Here is a 16757-nt window from a genome sequence, read left to right as displayed (position 1 = left end):
ATCTTTATTCTAAGCAAAAAAATTGTGACTCATTTTATCCAGAATTGTGCAGCTCTAACCTGTGGGTATGTGCTGCTGTGTAACACATTTTACAGAGCCTGCCTTCTGACCTATAGGGGTGTTGAAAGGAGGAGTTTCAGGAGATTGAATCAGTACAGGAATCACTGCTTGCAGAGAGCAGTGTACCATGGGATATGTAGTCTTTAGAAATTAAGAGTATAAAGCAGAGGAAAAGCATGCAGGGAATCCAGGAAGTTGTGGAAAGACATGGCAGCTGATAAGCAGCACTCACATTATGAAAGGAGATTTTTCATGTAAGCTTATCTTGGATTATCAAAAATGGCAATTGTTTGTATTGCTATTACTATGCTGATGTTATAAAATTAAAGTGTAAGCTGTGGTCATAGATTTGCTTTCATTCTAAAGCCAATTACAGTGTGCTTTTCCCTAATCTAGTTGACATGATGTTTGAAGTTTCAAACCAGTTCCTGATTAATATATATGTAAATAGGCAAGCAGCTGAAATGTATGCAGCTAGAATATGTCACCACCTACCTAAAATCTGGGCTGGGTTCTACATAAACAGGATAGACCCATTTTACAGGCACACACTAACTTACATTCACACTGGCACAAATCTACTGCACAGGCAAGGTAATTGTTTTCCTGCATCATATTTTAAAATTGTATTTAGGCCTCATTCACACTGACACCCCTGCCTTTAGCTTTTCAAAGTGCAGGATATGTAATTTGGAAAGTATAAACAGCTATTATGCCTCCCACATCACTTTTTCCTGCAATTAGTAGTTTTTGTTTTAAAGCTGGTTTACAATCTTTAATTTAGATCTGGATACACAGAATTCTGTTCTCTCTAGACACGGCTAAACTGACTGCAACTAAATGCAGGTAAACACTCAGTGTGAATGAGACCATTGAGGAAATGATTACATGCATTTATTTGCATTTAGAAAGCTCCCGTTTGTTTCTATTTGTAATGAGAGTGTTAAAGTGAACCTGTGCTTTACCCACACAGGCAAAGCACTAGTTTTCTTTAACGCATTGATTGTAAGCCAAATGAAAAGTAAACACCATTTGTTCCACAACTGTTTTTTGTTTAATTTGAATACTAAAAGTTTAATGACCTAATATCTATGCAGCCAGGAAAGCAAGGAGGAGATTCTGCTGTGTGAGGTAGTATAAGTCCATTCCATTGCATTCATTGCACACAGGTTTATTGGTGCAGGACAGGGAGGTGTGTTGGAGCTTACTGAATGGGCTACACGGGGAGACCTCACTAATGTGGGGATTCTCAGTCTTCGCCCAGAGAAGGTAAGGACGTAACACAGGAAATGCTGTGTTAGTATGCAGTGGTGTGCGACTGAAATGTGTGAATCACAAGAGTGGTTGGACAGAGTTACAGGTACTTTGGTGGGGAATAAAAGTGTTCACATGTGTATTTCAAATAAATTGATTGTATAAGATCTCTTTGGTTCATAACTGAATTAATGTTTAGGGCTCAGGAAGCTTATTGCATCTTCACAGACACCTTATAGCAGATCCAAAGTAATAAATTGACTTTAATTCTACCTTTTCCTGGTGCTCTGGGTTGCACAAAAATAAAACTGACAGCTCCAGACAGAGACACTGTACCAACCATGCAAAGTTAGTCCAGTGATCTCTCCCCCTGCTGAGCTGTATTCTGATGCCCCCCACCTGCCAGAACACACTGAACAGCTGGCTGAGAAAGCTGATTGGGAGCCAGTCGGATGCTGGTTTTCCAGCATGCACGACATACACAGAGACACAATGTCAGACTTTTTTTTTTTTTTCTTTTTTTTTTTTTTTTTTAACCGGCAAATGTCTCTTGACATTCTGCCCATGCGCATGGGGCTTTAGGCTGCTATCAAAATAAAGTGGTTAAAACCAAAATTACTGCGCTAGTAAAGTCATTAAAATAAAACTAAAACAGAACTGTCTGGTCTGTTCTAAGTGTTCTTATAGCCGTAAAATCTCGCAAAACGAATTTCAAAATAATGAAAAAATAGTCAAATCTCCAACAAAGCCAGCACAGTGTGTGTGTCCAAGTAAATGCTCAGGAAATCTTCCAAATAACCATCTCCAAAAGTGTATACAGTATGCTTTCCATCCTCACTGAGACCGAAAGAAAATCTCAAATTTTGGGTTATCACTGGAACAAGAATATAGAGATAATATTCCAATTGTAGAACTAGTCCTGGTGACATCCAGGGATCCCCTCACTTTAAAGGGATTTCATCTCACTTCCTTTTTTAGCTATGGGACATGGGGGTAAAGTGAAATCTCCCAAATAGGACATAGACGGTAAAAAAAAACGACAGGGGTTATAACCTTCTCTTTATCCAAAATGAAGAAAATGTTTTGGCTTATAGTTCTTCTTTGTTTGTGTGCTGTCACAATATTTGCTGTGCTTTTATGTGCTATTGTTCTTGAAGTACTTTCTCTTACTTCCCATATGGTTTCTTTACAATCCTCTCCCCTTTCACACACTCACATATAATTAGCTCCTTGTCTCACAAACAGACTGCATTTCAGGTTTTATCTGTCAGATCAAAAACTTTATCAGATTTGAGGATTAGTGAATGGGATAGAATTCAGTCTTGGAGCAATGCATTGTATGCCCTCTGTGCATAATTGCCAAGTTTTGTTGAAGTTAATGTAAACCCCCACATATATCTAGTGAAGTGAACAGCCTCAGATGATACACAGAGATTAAACAAATTTCACTACATAAGTTTTACATGTATATCTGTTGTCTTCAGCTTTCTACATTCTTTAGAAAGTGCACATTGTGTTACAAATTTTTCTTCCTGTTTCAGCAGTGGGTGTGGAGTCTGAGCATACACTGTGTGTGAGCTGATTGGAGGAAAGGCACTCCCCCCCATTCCACTTAGGCTGAGAAACTTGCAGAGCTGTGCTGTGAATAGACAAGCTCTTTGCTTATCTGTCTCTAAAGCCCTGTACACACGATATGAGAATCGGACGACAGATCGTCCATTTTATTTTGTATGCTATTTGCATATTGAAAATTGAGAGGTTACTAATGTGTTGTAGTTTATCACTATTGTATTTTTGGACGACAACTGTACTGATTAAACAAAATCATACGATCTGGTATCGTACGAGAAATTTTTTTTGCGTTTGTCCATTTGGATAATATCGTATGAACTTTCGTGATCGGCTCTCGAAAAGCTCTGTAGTAACGATTAGATTATCGTATGATTGCTTCGAAAGCGGTATTTTTCGTCCAATTTTCAGATCATGTGTACGGGCCAGAAGTTCCCTACCGGACGCAAATTTCCAGCTGCTTTTATCTCCTGTGTTGGAGAGCTTGTCAGAAGTTATCATGCTAATAACAGAGGAACGGAGCAGCAGAAAGACACGGCACTCAGGGCTTTGGAGAGAGATAAGTAAACACTACAGATATATGTGCCTAGGTCAGATTTCATAAATGGGGTTTTATTTTTTCATGAAAGGACATTTTAGTTTTGATTAATTAAAACTGGAGAAAAGGAAATGACAACTAAAGCTAGCATGCAATTCACAATTGAAATAAAAAGTGAATCATGATGGGTTGCTGTGGGCAACAACGAATGTTCTTTTCTGCAGTTTTAGCGAGCCTTCCCATTTCGTTCAATGTTTATTCATTAAAAGGTTTATAATACTCGCTTTTTTGGTTTTGATATTTTTAGACTTATAGATATGGAGAAAACGGGGGAGAATGTGCAAATAGCCCATTTACACAAAGAGCACATTGATAGATAGTGTCAATGTGAAAGTTAGATCTTCCTGTATATGTCATTATTGAAGCGGAAGTTCTGCTTTAAATCCTCCTCCCTCATATTAGGCATATCGTTTTGGGGAGGTCAGGTACCTAGTTTTGACGTGTACTCGCCTAGGCAATCCGAGCGCAAGCTCTCCTCTCCCCCTTCCTTCCTGTCATCCTTTGGGACATGTCACAGGTCCCAGAAGACTGCAGGACCATTCACAAAGCGCAGTTCGTGCATGCGCAGTCATCTGTGAAGCCAAAAGCGGCATAGACAGCTGCCCACAGTTAGGATGCCGATGCTAGCAACCCGAATGCTAGTAAAGAACTAGCCTGGGTGAGGTCAGCGGTGGTCCCCTGGACAGGTAAGGGCTCTTTCACACGGGGCGGATCAGTGATGATTTGTAGCTGCTGACTTTTAATATTTTTTCTCCCCCAGAGTAAACATCCACTTTAACCGGTTCCCGGCCATGTCACGCAGATATACTGCGGTACAATGGCTCTCCTGGGCGAAGTCCCATACGGGTACGTCCTACCCTTTTTCAGCCACCATGGGGTACACCTAGGGAACACACAATTAACCCCTTGATCGTCCCCTAGTGTTAACCCCTTCCCTGCCAGTGACATTTACACAGTAATCAGTGCATTTTTATAGTACTGATCGCTGTATAAATGCCAATGGTCCCAAAAAAGTGTCAAAAGTATCCGATCTGTCCATCGCATTGGCGCAGTACCTCTAAAAATCGCAGATCACCGCCATTACTAGTAAAAAAAAAAAAAAATAGTAAAAATGCCATAAATCTTTCCCATAGTTTGCAGATGCTATAACGTTTGCACAAACAGATCAATATATGCTTATTGTGATTTTTTTTTTTGTTTTTTATTTATTTTATTTTTTTAACCAAAACTATGTAAAAGAATATATATTGGCCTAAACAAAAAAAATTTGTTTTTTTGTTTTTTTTAAAATTTAGGGGATATTTATTATAGCAAAAAGTAAAAAATATTGTGGGTTTTTTTTTTTTTTTTTCAAAATTGTCACTCTTTTTTTGTTTATAGTGCAAAAAAAAAAAAAAAAAAAGAGGTGATCAAATACCACCAAAAGAAAGCTCTATTTATGGGAAAAAAGGGCGCAAATTTGGGTACAGTGTCTCATGACCGCGCAATTGTCAGATAAGGCGACACAGTGCCAAACTTTAAAAAGTGCACTGGTCAGGAAGGGGGTAAAATCTTCCGGGGCTGAAGTGGTTAAGTTGACATGGTTGGACTTGAGGACTTACTAAAATAGCATTCTCAGGCATAGTTCCCTATGCTGAGCTCCAAAGGGGTGAAGCTAAGGGGAAAATAATACTGGGAGCATGCTATAGGCCCCCTAACCTGAGGGAGGAGGGGGAGACGGACCTCCTATCACACTTTGGATTAGCAGCAAGGATGGGAAGTGTTATCATAATGGGGGATTTTAATTATCCAGACATAGACTGGGCGGAGGGAACCGCGCATTCATCTAAGGCTCGCCAGTTCCTAAACGTTTTGCAGGATAATTTCATGGGTCAGATGGTAGACTAGAAATAAAGCGTTACTAGATCTACTGATTACCAACAATACAGACCTGATTACAGATGTGGAAATACAGGGCAATTGGCTTCAGTATAAATTGCACAAATAGGAAACATAAGGGAAATACAAAGACACTGAATTTCAAAAGAGCCAACTTCCCTAAACTACGAGCCTTGCTAGAAGGCATAAATCGGAATAAAATCTTAGGAACAAAGAACACGGAGGAGAGATGGGTTCGCTTTAAGAGCATATTAACCCCTTCCCGCCGACCGAACGCATATATGCGTACTCGGCTTTCCGGGGTTATACCGGGATGATGCCCGCAGCTGCAGGCATCATCCCGGTACCGTTGTTTTCAGCGGGCGATCGGCTACCCGAGTATAACAACCGATGCGGCTAAAAGCCGCTCGGTTGTTATACCGGAGGAGCGGGAGGGGAGGCCCGTTGTCCGTTCCGCTGCCTTCGGCGGCTGGGGGCGGACTGGAACGAAGCTGCGAGCGGCTTCGTTCCAGCCTTCTTGCTGTAAACGCGGAAGCGACGTCATGACATCACTTCCCATTTACTCGGCTGCCAATGGCGCCGAATTTAAAAAAGTACACAGTATTCAGAATCGCCGTTTTCGGCGATCTGAATACTTTGAAGTGTAAAGGAGGGATGGGGGGTCTTTTAGACCCCCCATCCCTCCATAAAGAGTACCTGTCACCACATATTACCGTCACAAGGGATGTTTACATTGCTTGTGACAGCAATAAAAGTAAAAAAAAAAAAAAAAATTTAAACACAATTTATAAAGTACAAAAATAAATAAAATAAATTAAAAAAAAAAAAATTTTTTTTAAAGTGCCCCTGTCCCCGCGAGCTCGCGCAGCGAAGAAAACGCATACGGAAGTCGCGCCCGCATATGTAAACGGTGTTCAAACCACACATGTGAGGTATCGCCGCGATCGTCAGAGCGAGAGCAATAATTCTAGCCCTAGTCCTCCTCTGTAGCTCAAACCTGGTAACCGTAAAAAATTTTTAAAGCGTCGCCTATGGAAATTCAAAGGTACCGTAGTTCGTCGCCATTCCACGAGTGCGTGCAATTATAAAGGGTGACATGTTTGGTATCTATTTACTCGGCGTAACATCATCTTTCACATTATACAAAAAAATTGGGGTAACTTTACTGTTTGGATTTTTTAAAATTCATGAAAGTGTCACTTTTCCAAAAATTTGCGTTTAAAACACCGCTGCACAAATACCGTGTGATAAAAAATATTGCAACAATCGTCATTTTATTCTCTAGATTCTCTGCTAAAAAAATATATATAATGTTTGGGGGTTCTAAGTAATTTTCTAGCAAAAAATATGGATTTTAACTTGTAAACACCAAATTTCAAAAATAGGCTTAGTCATGAAAGGGTTAAATAAGGGCATTAGCCAGTGCATCCCATTGGGTAATAAATTTTATAGAGCAAACAAAAGTCCTGGATGGCTTAACTCCAGTGTAAAAATGCATATAAAAGCAAAAGAGAAGGCCTTCAAAAAATACAAAGTTGAGGTATCCTCATCAACATTCAGATTTTATAAAGAATGCAACAAGAAATGTAAGGGTGCAATTAGGACGGCTAAGATGGAACACGAAAAACACATAGCGGAGGAGAGCAAAAAAATCCCAAGAAATTCTTTTAGGTATGTAAACAGTAAAAAAGGAAGTACAGACCATATTGGCCCCATAAAGAATGAGGAAGGACATCTGGTTACAATGGATGGGGAGATGGCGTAGGTATTGAATTTATTCTTCTCCTCAGTCTTCACGAGGGAATTGGGGGGCTTCAGTAACCAAAACTGCAGTGTTTATTCTCATGACACATGACAGTAAGCACCCTCATGGCCAACAGGACAGAATTAGAATTGGACTTGGGAAACTTAACATTAATAACTCCCCGGGACCGGATGGCTTGCACCCGAGGGTACTTGGGGAACTCAGTCAAGTAATTGCCAGACCATTGTTCCTAATTTTTACTGACAGTCTACTGACTGGAATGGTACCAGCAGATTGGAGAAAAGCCAATTTAGCACCAATAACAAAGTGAAATAACACATGCAAGAGTTGACACAGCTGCACACCCCAAAAAGCATTGTAAAATTAGTGGAAAAGTTTCTCCAGGGGGCTTTTAAGCAGCAAAATATTTCTGAAACAATGTTTAGTAACCATGTTTAGTAAAAATATTATTTAATTCAGACATAGAATGCATTGCATAGATACAATCAATATCACATAAAATTTCCAGTAGTCGACACAAGCAACAACAAAGGACCATCTCCCATGGCAATCAATTCATTAAAAAAGTTCTAATTGTACAGTTACATTGTATCAATACTATCCATATGAATACCCTAATGTATTTCGACCCTTTTTCCTTTTCTGGTCTTCTTCAGGGGGGGTTTAAATTCTAAAGAGATACATCAAAAAATTCCGTCAGGATTTTCTACAATATACAAAACATGATAAATCATTTCGTAATATTTTGAAAGTTTTGAAAGTACATCTCCATACATATGGCGAAGTACTTACCATTTGGGAATAGGAAAGTGGGCTTGTGTCGCATAGTTTAAATTAATAAAAAACCGTTGCGTGCGGTGGTCCCACAATGTTTGCTCATTCCCTCTGTCACCTCTGAGTGCGTCCATAGTCCACGAGGCTTGCAAGGAGCCACGCATTTGGACCCAGTGGGGAAGGTGTAGGGCGAGGCACCTGTAATTTGATATTTGTCGGGTGAGTGTTCGTATTGTCCTATATAGCCAGACTGCTTAATATTCAAAACAATTAAATTAAAAAAAATAGGGTGGTCTCGACTAATATTGTCCCTTTGCTCATATTTTAATAAATTTTGGATCTAAATTGTAATATGTGAATATATGATAGGTTGAACTAAGTGTATAGAGTACTTGATGAAAAAAATCACTTTAAACAAGCTCTATATTTTTTCATGCCTCACCTTACAAAGGTGATGATACTGGGTGGTGGGGTAGTATGTGAAAAAAAAAAACTAAGTGATGGGATCTATGTGATAAAGTGTAACATAAATAGAATGTTATTGATAAGTGCCAAAAGCATGGGGTTTGTGTAATGAAATATAGCATAAATAAAGTGTTGTTGATGTGTGCCAAAAACAAAAACGTGTAAAAAAGGGAAAAGAACTAAGAAAGCTAGATGTGTGATGGTGAAAACAATCTATACAAGGTGAAGTAATGTGAAGTGCCTAATAAAGGAATATCCAAGGTTATAAACAAGTGGTGAAAATTATAATACTGTTATTATTACTTATTATTGGACTATGTGTATAAGATGTCAATATGATAAATGTATTGAGAAACAGGAATATATTCATATTTTTTTTTTTTTTTTTTTTTAGGTTTCTCAATACATTTATCATATTGACATCTTATACACATAGTCCAATAATAAGTAATAGTAACAGTATTATCATTTTCACCACTTGTTTATAACCTTAGATATTCCTTTATTAGGCACGTCACCTTGTATAGATTGTTTTTACCATCACACATCACTAGCCTTCTTAGTTCTTTTCCCTTTTTCACATGTTTGTTACATTTTTTACACGTTTTTGTTTTTGACACACATCAACAACACTTTATTTATGCTATATTTCATTACACAGACCCCATGCTTTTGGCACTTATCAATAACATTCTGTTTATGTTACACTTTATCACTTAGGTTTTTCTTTTTTTTTCACATACTACCCCACCACCCAGTATCATCACCTTTGTAAGGTGAGGCATGAAAAAATATAGAGCTTGTTTAAAGTTTTTTTTATATCAAGTACTCTATACACTTAGTTCAACCTATCATATATTCACATATTACAATTTAGATCCAAAAATTATTAAAATATGAGCAAAGGGACAATATTAGTCGAGACCACCCTATTAACTGTTTTGAATATTAAGCAGTCTGGCTATATAGGACAATATGGAACACTCACCCGACACCCGCTGACTACATACTAATCTTTACAAATATCAAATTACAGGTGCCTTGCCCTACACCTTCCCCACTGGGTCCAAATGCGTGGCTCCTTGCAAGCCTCGTGGACTATGGACGCGCCCAGAGGTGACAGAGGGAATGAGCAAACATTGTGAGACCACCGCACGCAACTGTTTTTATTAATTTAAACTATGCGACACAAGCCCACTTTCCTATTCCCAAATGGTAAGTACTTCGCCATATGTATGGAGATGTACTTTCAAAATATTACAAAATGATCTGTCATGTTTTATATATTGTAGAAAATCCTAATGGAATTTTTTGATGTATGTCTTTAGAATTTAAAACCTCCCTGAAGAAGACCAGAAAAGGAAAAAGGGTCGAAATGCATTGGGGTATTCTTGGGGATTCATATGGATAGTATTGATACAATATATAAATAGTAAACAAATGCAGCGCTAGATATAATAGGTGACAGGATGATGTGCTCATATCCTATATAAAATTTGTATAGTGGTTATTACGGGTGATGCTTATAAACTAAAAATAAACAAAATAAGCAAACAGTCCCAAATAACTAGAAAAATGTCCATGGTGATTTAAAAGTTCATTGACATATACAGTGCAGTGTTCTTAAAGTGAAGTAAGGACAAAGAACGAGTGCAGATGATGGTTTCAATTCAGGAAAAATTCCTCCTGCATTCGGAATCAATGAATAAGTGGCAGAAGTGGATACTCTTACCGGAGGAGATGGACACAATCACCGTACAGTGGAGTGTCATGCGAGCTTTGGGGATCAAACGAGCCCAGGGGTACTGTGCTGGAAAACACTGGTGGTAGGTTCCATCCGGGACAACCGTGGTTATAGGGTGATGTATGGATCCACAGCAGATGGAGGGATGACTTTCAAAGGAAGCAGGCTGCTGGGGAAGACGGCTTCCGCCCCATGTAAGTTCAATTCATGAGAAAAGAAAGAAATCTCCCATAGGGCATGAATCCGATATAAAAGGTTGTTTTATTTTTTAAAAATTGCCAGAAAATTCTTAACAAGCACTGGATTGAGTAGATAAAAAGTGATCACAAAATGGTTATAAAATCGCGTGGTAGCAGGACATCAAAAGCTTCAGCGACCCGACACATGTTTCGGACGATGGTCCTTTTACTGGGGCGTGTAGGCATGTCCTACATGCCCAAGTTGAAGGACCATTAGTTATTTTCTAGCACTGTATTGATACAATGTAACTGTACAATTAGAACTTTTTTAATGAATTGATTGCCATGGGAGATGGTCCTTTGTTGTTGCTTGTGTCGACTACTGGAAATTTTATGTGATATTGATTGTATCTATGTAATGCATTCTATGTCTGAATTAAATAATATTGTTACTAAACATGGTTACTAAACATTGTTTCAGAAATATTTTGCTGCTTAAAAGCCCCCTGGGGAAACTTTTCCACTAATTATGTAGCACCAATATTTAAAAAGGGCCAAAAATACATCCCTGGGAATTACAGACCAGTTAGCCCAGCATTAATAGTATGCATGCTCTTGGAGGGGATGATAAGGGACTCTATACAAGATTTTAGTAATGAAAACTGTATCATTAGCAGTAATCAGCATGGATTCATGAAGAATTGTTCTTGCCAAACCAATCTATTAACCTTCTATGAGGAGGTGAGTTGCCAGCTAGATAAAGGAAGGCCCATAGATGGTGGTGTATCTGGATTTTGCAAAAGCATTTGACACAGTTCCCCGAAAATGTTGACTGTACAAAATAAAGTCCGTTGGCATGGACCATAGGGTAAGTACATGGATTGAAAACTGGATACAAGGGCGAGTTCAGAGGGTGCTGATAAGTGGGGAATACTTGGAATGGTCAGGGGTGGGTAGTGGGGTCCCACAGGGTTCTGTGCTGGGACCAATCCTATTTAATTTGTTCATAAACAACCTGGAGGATGGGGTAAACAGTTCAATCTCTGTATTTGCGGACGATACTAAGCTAAGGGCAATAACTTCTCCACAGGATGTGGAAACCTTGCAAGAACATCTGAACAAATTAATGGGATGGGCAACTACATGGCAAATGAGGTTTAATGTAGAAAAATGTAAAATAAAATGCATTTGGGTGGCAAAAATATGAATGCAATCTATACACTGGGGGGAGAAGCTCTGGGGGAATCTAGGATGGAAAAGGGCCTGGGGGTCCTAGTAGATAGGCTCAGCAATGGCATGCAATGCCAAGCTGCTGCTAACAAAGCAAACATTAAAAAAGGGATTAACTCCAGGGATAAAGTGATAATTCTCCCACTCTACAAGACTCTGGTCCGTCCGCACCTGGAGTATGCTGTCCAGTTATGGGCACCAGTCCTCAGGAAGGATATACTGGATATGGAACGAGTACAAAGAAGGGCAAGAAAGCTAATAAAGGGTCGGGAGGATATTATTTATGAAGAAAGGTTGCGAGCACTGAACTTATTCTCTCTGGAGAAGAGACGCTTGAGAGGGGATATGATTTCGATTTACAAATACCGTACTGGTGACTCCACAATAGGGATAAAACATTTTTGCGGAAGAGTTTAACAAGACAAGTGGCACTCATTAAAATTGGAAGAAAAGAGGTTTAACCTTAAACTACATAGAGGGTTCTTTACTGTAAGAGCAGCAAGGATGTAGAATTGCCTTCCACAGGCAGTGGTCTCAGCGGGGAGCATCAATAGTTTCAAAAAACTATTAGATAAGCACCTGAACGACCACAACATACAGGGATATACAATGTAATACTGACAAATAATCACAGACATAGGTTGGACTTGATGGACTTTTTTGTCTTTTTTCAACCTCACCTACTATGTAACATTATTCTGTGCTCCATTGTGGAACTAGAAGCACATACCTGCACACTGTCACTGACAGCCTTTACACTTACCTTCTACATGATGTCATTACCATGAAAGCCAATCATGGTGATCACAGGAGGTTTGTTTACAAACAGTCTGCAGGTTGCAACTGTCAGCCCCGGTTCACACAGGGGTTACTTGTCCGGAGACTTAGCCACCTGACAAGTCGCGTTCTGTTCTGTACTATGGAACCGTTCTAATATGAACGAGTCAAGTCACTCCGACTTAGAAAAAGGTTCCTGTACTACTTTGGGACGACTTCAGGGCGACTTGCATTGACTTCTATACAGAAGTCATTTTGCAAGCCGCCGCTGAAGTCGTGTGCAGGTCGCCTTACAGAGTCGGGCTGCCCCTGTGTGAACCGAGGCTTACTGTTCTTCATTCACAGTCAGGCTGCAGCTATGACTATGGAATACAGTCAGTAAAAAAAAAAAAGTGATTTAAAAATGTGTAAGAAAAATAACAATTTGGTCTTCGTCAGCCTTTAATAAAAATGTGTTCAGGGCGTTAATAAAATGTGCATAAAATAAAAGCCTTATTATGGCCATTAAAAATTAAAACTTTTTTTTTATTTTAGCAGTAGGAAATATTGGACCTGGAGTTATTGTTTTTATTAATTATTTCAAAGAAAGTGCAAAGATTACAAACATCATGACATTTGACATATGCAGTGTACAAAGAAATCAAATTAAACACCGGGATACAAAAGGCAATAATTATTTCAAAAGTAAGTATGACACTCCCATAGTAGCAAACAAATGGCCCCTGCCCCCACCTATAACTGGTCTTCACAGCAAGGAGCACATGGAAGGGCAAACGCATAAAAGACAAAAACAGAACATTCCATAGCTCAGCTCACCAACCAGTCTGCTGACCAACCAGATTAACCTGTCCAACAGTCTGTGTTAAAAACAGGGGTTTACACCCTGTGTACGTATGCAGTCCTAAACGCTACTGAATTTATGAGCATCTCCACAATGGGAGCACATGCATTCAATGGATAGTTGAGGGGCAGGTGGGCCCGGAGGCAGCCCAATCCCCCTTAAAGGAACAGGAGCACACTGGACACTCAGCAATAGCACAGTGGCAGCAAAGGTGCCCAGTGTGTCCCTGGACCATATTAACACCAGTAACAAACAAATGGCCCCTGCCCCCACCTATAACTGGCCTTCACAGCGAAGAGCACATGGAAGGGAAAACGCATAAAAGACAAAAACAGAACATTCCATCGCTCAACTCACCAACTGGCACTCCCATAGTACAACATGGGAGACATAAGATTGGACATATAGGATATTCAAACTTCAACTAAGTGCTACACCACACCTTTGTGATGTTACAAATTGAGGAGGACAACATCATCGAACCACAATGTCACCAAATTAGACTCTCCTACCTAATGGGTGGTAGGTTAAAGATGGAGTGCACCTTGACTATAGTTTTCCAAGCATTGAAACCTTCGCAGTGGCCTTGATTTATAACCTTAATGCTCTGGCCTAAATCTGTTGTGTAACTCGCATGCTACTATCCCTGAGGGGGGTATCTTGTTTTCAGTGATCTGTGGACATAAAGGTGTTAATCTTACAAATATGTTTGTAAATGTTAGTGGGAAACATGTCAGATTCAGCAAGCATTTGCAAAGCTTTAACAACTTTCAAAGAGCTTTCCTGAAGCCCATAAAGCGTTCAAGTCGGGGATGCCAAATGCTGAACCTCATAAGTATACTGGATGTGCCTTTGAGGCTAAATTCAGATAGATGCAAGGGCTTTTGGCAGGTGATGGTTTTGGCCCATGCTAAGCACCAGGACTGGTTAGAGTACTGCTCAATATTCAGATGGTTTTTGTTTTGCAGTTCGGTGGCTCAAGCATTATATTAAGTTTTCAGACCATGGCTGGCTGCTCATTCTCATTGGTCTGAGCACAACCTAAGAACCGTATAGTGAGCAAACTTAAAGCTGACAATTTTTATTGCACAGTTACATTGGTCCAACTTGGACCAATGTAAGTATGCATATCTAATCCCTTAACGATCCTTGTGGAAGCTGCAAATTACTGTAGTAGTCACCGCTACTACAGTGATAGCAGCAACCTTGCAGGTCCAATGCTAAAGCGCTGTTCTCATGCATATTAACCACAGGGGGACGCTCACCTGCCACTGCCACCATTTAGAGAATGCCTTGTATTTTTCTCAATTAATGCAAGGTGTTCTCTGATTGGACAAGGTAGCGAGACAGAGCGGTGACATAATCTCAACCTTTTCAATTGGAGAATGCCTTGTATTCATTAAAAAAGATAAAATGCATTCTCTGAATGGCGGCAGTGCTGAGCAAGGGAACAGCACTGGTCCCAGAAGACTGCTGCTATCACTGTAGTAGTGGTGACTACTACAGAAATTTACAGGTTCCTCAGGTATCGCTCTGGTTTGAGATATGCACATTTACTTTGAGCCAAGATGGACCAGTGTAACTGTGCTTGAAAACTTATATCTAAAATTCAACTTTAAAGTATATGTCAGGACAAGAAATAAATGTGCACATGTAGTAGATCGCCCCAATAAATGCACATTTTCCTATGTGTTATGCCATGAAAGATCCTGCAAGTACATAAAAATACCTACTGATCTGCCAGAAATGCACTTTGCTGCTAATTTCCTATTGTGGGCTGATAACACACAGCATTTTTGTACACCAAATTGTATTGGCCCTGCCCAGCTGAACTACTTATTCAAGTGGTTCTAAAGGCAACATTTTTTTACTTCCATGCATTAAGATAATAACATTCCACTAGCTCACAGTATGTCTATGACTCTGGCTTATGCAGCTAAAGGTGGAGCAGTTGGAGGGGTGGCAAAATGAAGTTCAACCATGTGGTTTTACTGTCCCCACAACCTCATGCATTCGCAGACCATTAGCCCAGGGTGCCTCGATACTGAAAAAAAATTCAAAAGGTGCCATGAAAAAAGGTTGAAAAAGACAGACTAGAGTGTGGAAGGGCATTTTTATTTATTTTTTTTTTTTTTAGTATATTTTATCAGTTTCCATAGCAGCCATGTGCTATTGTATTGCCAAGAAAAAGTCCCCATCGGCGGCTTTACACTTTTCCTTTATATTAATTAGTGTTTACAAACAAGCAAAATAATCGTTTGCATGGATTACTTTATCATTATGAGCAGTGGAAACACTTTAATTGTGGGGCTGTTATTTACACTGTTTATACATCAGAAATAGAAGTATAGAGAGATTTGGATTTATAAATTGGGACCTATTAATACAATGCACCGGTATATAAGTTTAAAAAATAATTTAATGATAAGACCCATTTGGAATGTTTGACAGCTGTCCAATGTCTGTGATCAATGTTGATTGTGTATCCTAACAAACTCTATCTACTTCTTTTGGTATATTTGTCCAGTTCCTGGTTATTTAAATCCCATACTGTGAAACTCTTATATAAAGTGCCATTGCAGGTTTAGGCATAAATCCCAAGATAGTGTGCAGATTTACTGCTAATTTCCTTTCCCATTTATTGTTTAAATATACCTATAGCTAGTAGAGCCGTAGCGGACTCCTATTGCAAGGTTCTGCTCAGTGAAGACATTATTCCATCATATAACCTGTATTCCGTGCCACCCTGAAATCTGTTTATTGTTGAAAAGCAGCAGACCTTAGAGTTTATGAACGGCTGATTGTCAGTGAGGAAGCCCTCTGCTTTGACAGAGTTTCTTTTCACTACTGTTATATTTTTTTTTTTTGCCTTTAATTATTTTGCAATCCCTCTAGAATATGGCAGTTCTGTTTAGCACAAAACTCTTGTAAATTATTGCAGATGAAACATCACCAAATTCACGGAAGAGAGGGAAAATCAGTGAATTCACCTGAGGTTTGTTAAAGTGCTTTGATATCAAGCTTTGCAAGTATGTAAACCAACAATTTCTTTGTCATTTCCTTAGTTGGAGTATTGGGGCTGCAATGTCCATAAATAAGTAGATCACTAAAGTGTGGGAAAGAAGATCTCTTGGGGGTAATTAGCGGGGGGAAAAAAACTAAAATTAGCTCAAATGTAACTCCCTCACTAATATAACAATAGGGTTCTAAGAACATCTAGACTTTAGACTGCAGCATTCTGTAACCTTTCAGAAGAGGTAGAGCCTGTAATGAGTTGCATGTATATTTTGTCTTTCTGTTCTTTGTGCCATTATGGCATGTTATGGGAAAGGGATTTTCCCTGTCTAGCCACCCAGAGTAATATTTTCATTTTGATAGGTGGTGGTGCTTGGAAAGGGGGGGGGGGGGGGGTGTCATTAAAGCAGGCCTACCTAAAATCCAAAGTGTGGCTGTGTAACAGGGATTCACTGGTACAGGTCAGTGTGACAAATCAGTAAAACTAATGTACCTTCAGCTTATCATTCCCAATTAGAATCCGCAGAGCCCATACACATGTGACAGTGCTTAGACACCTCTTGTACCCTCGCTACCCTTACAGGTGCCTTTTAAGGACTTAGAAAACT

At 39.4% G+C, this 16757-nt stretch overlaps 1 protein-coding gene across 7 annotated transcripts in view; it reads left to right on the top strand.

The window, feature by feature from the left end:
* ZMYND11 (zinc finger MYND-type containing 11) overlaps nucleotides 1-16757 on the top strand; it is a 147908-nt gene that overhangs the window by 70195 nt on the left and 60956 nt on the right. For 5 of the 7 annotated variants that reach the window (XM_073629917.1, XM_073629916.1, XM_073629919.1 and 2 more), the window contains one exon: nucleotides 16076-16129. The exons of 1 other annotated variant lie outside the window; for it this stretch is intronic. In XM_073629917.1, the coding sequence (XP_073486018.1) occupies nucleotides 16076-16129 (54 nt within the window). Of the gene's footprint in view, nucleotides 1-615; nucleotides 655-16075; nucleotides 16130-16757 lie in introns of those variants that run through there. One more of the 7 variants, XM_073629923.1, reaches the window with a different exon arrangement.

The sequence above is a fragment of the Aquarana catesbeiana genome, linkage group LG05 (genome assembly GCF_042186555.1).
Source record: "Aquarana catesbeiana isolate 2022-GZ linkage group LG05, ASM4218655v1, whole genome shotgun sequence".
NCBI lineage: Eukaryota > Metazoa > Chordata > Amphibia > Anura > Ranidae > Aquarana > Aquarana catesbeiana.
This window is presented reverse-complemented; position numbering and strand designations above follow the sequence as displayed.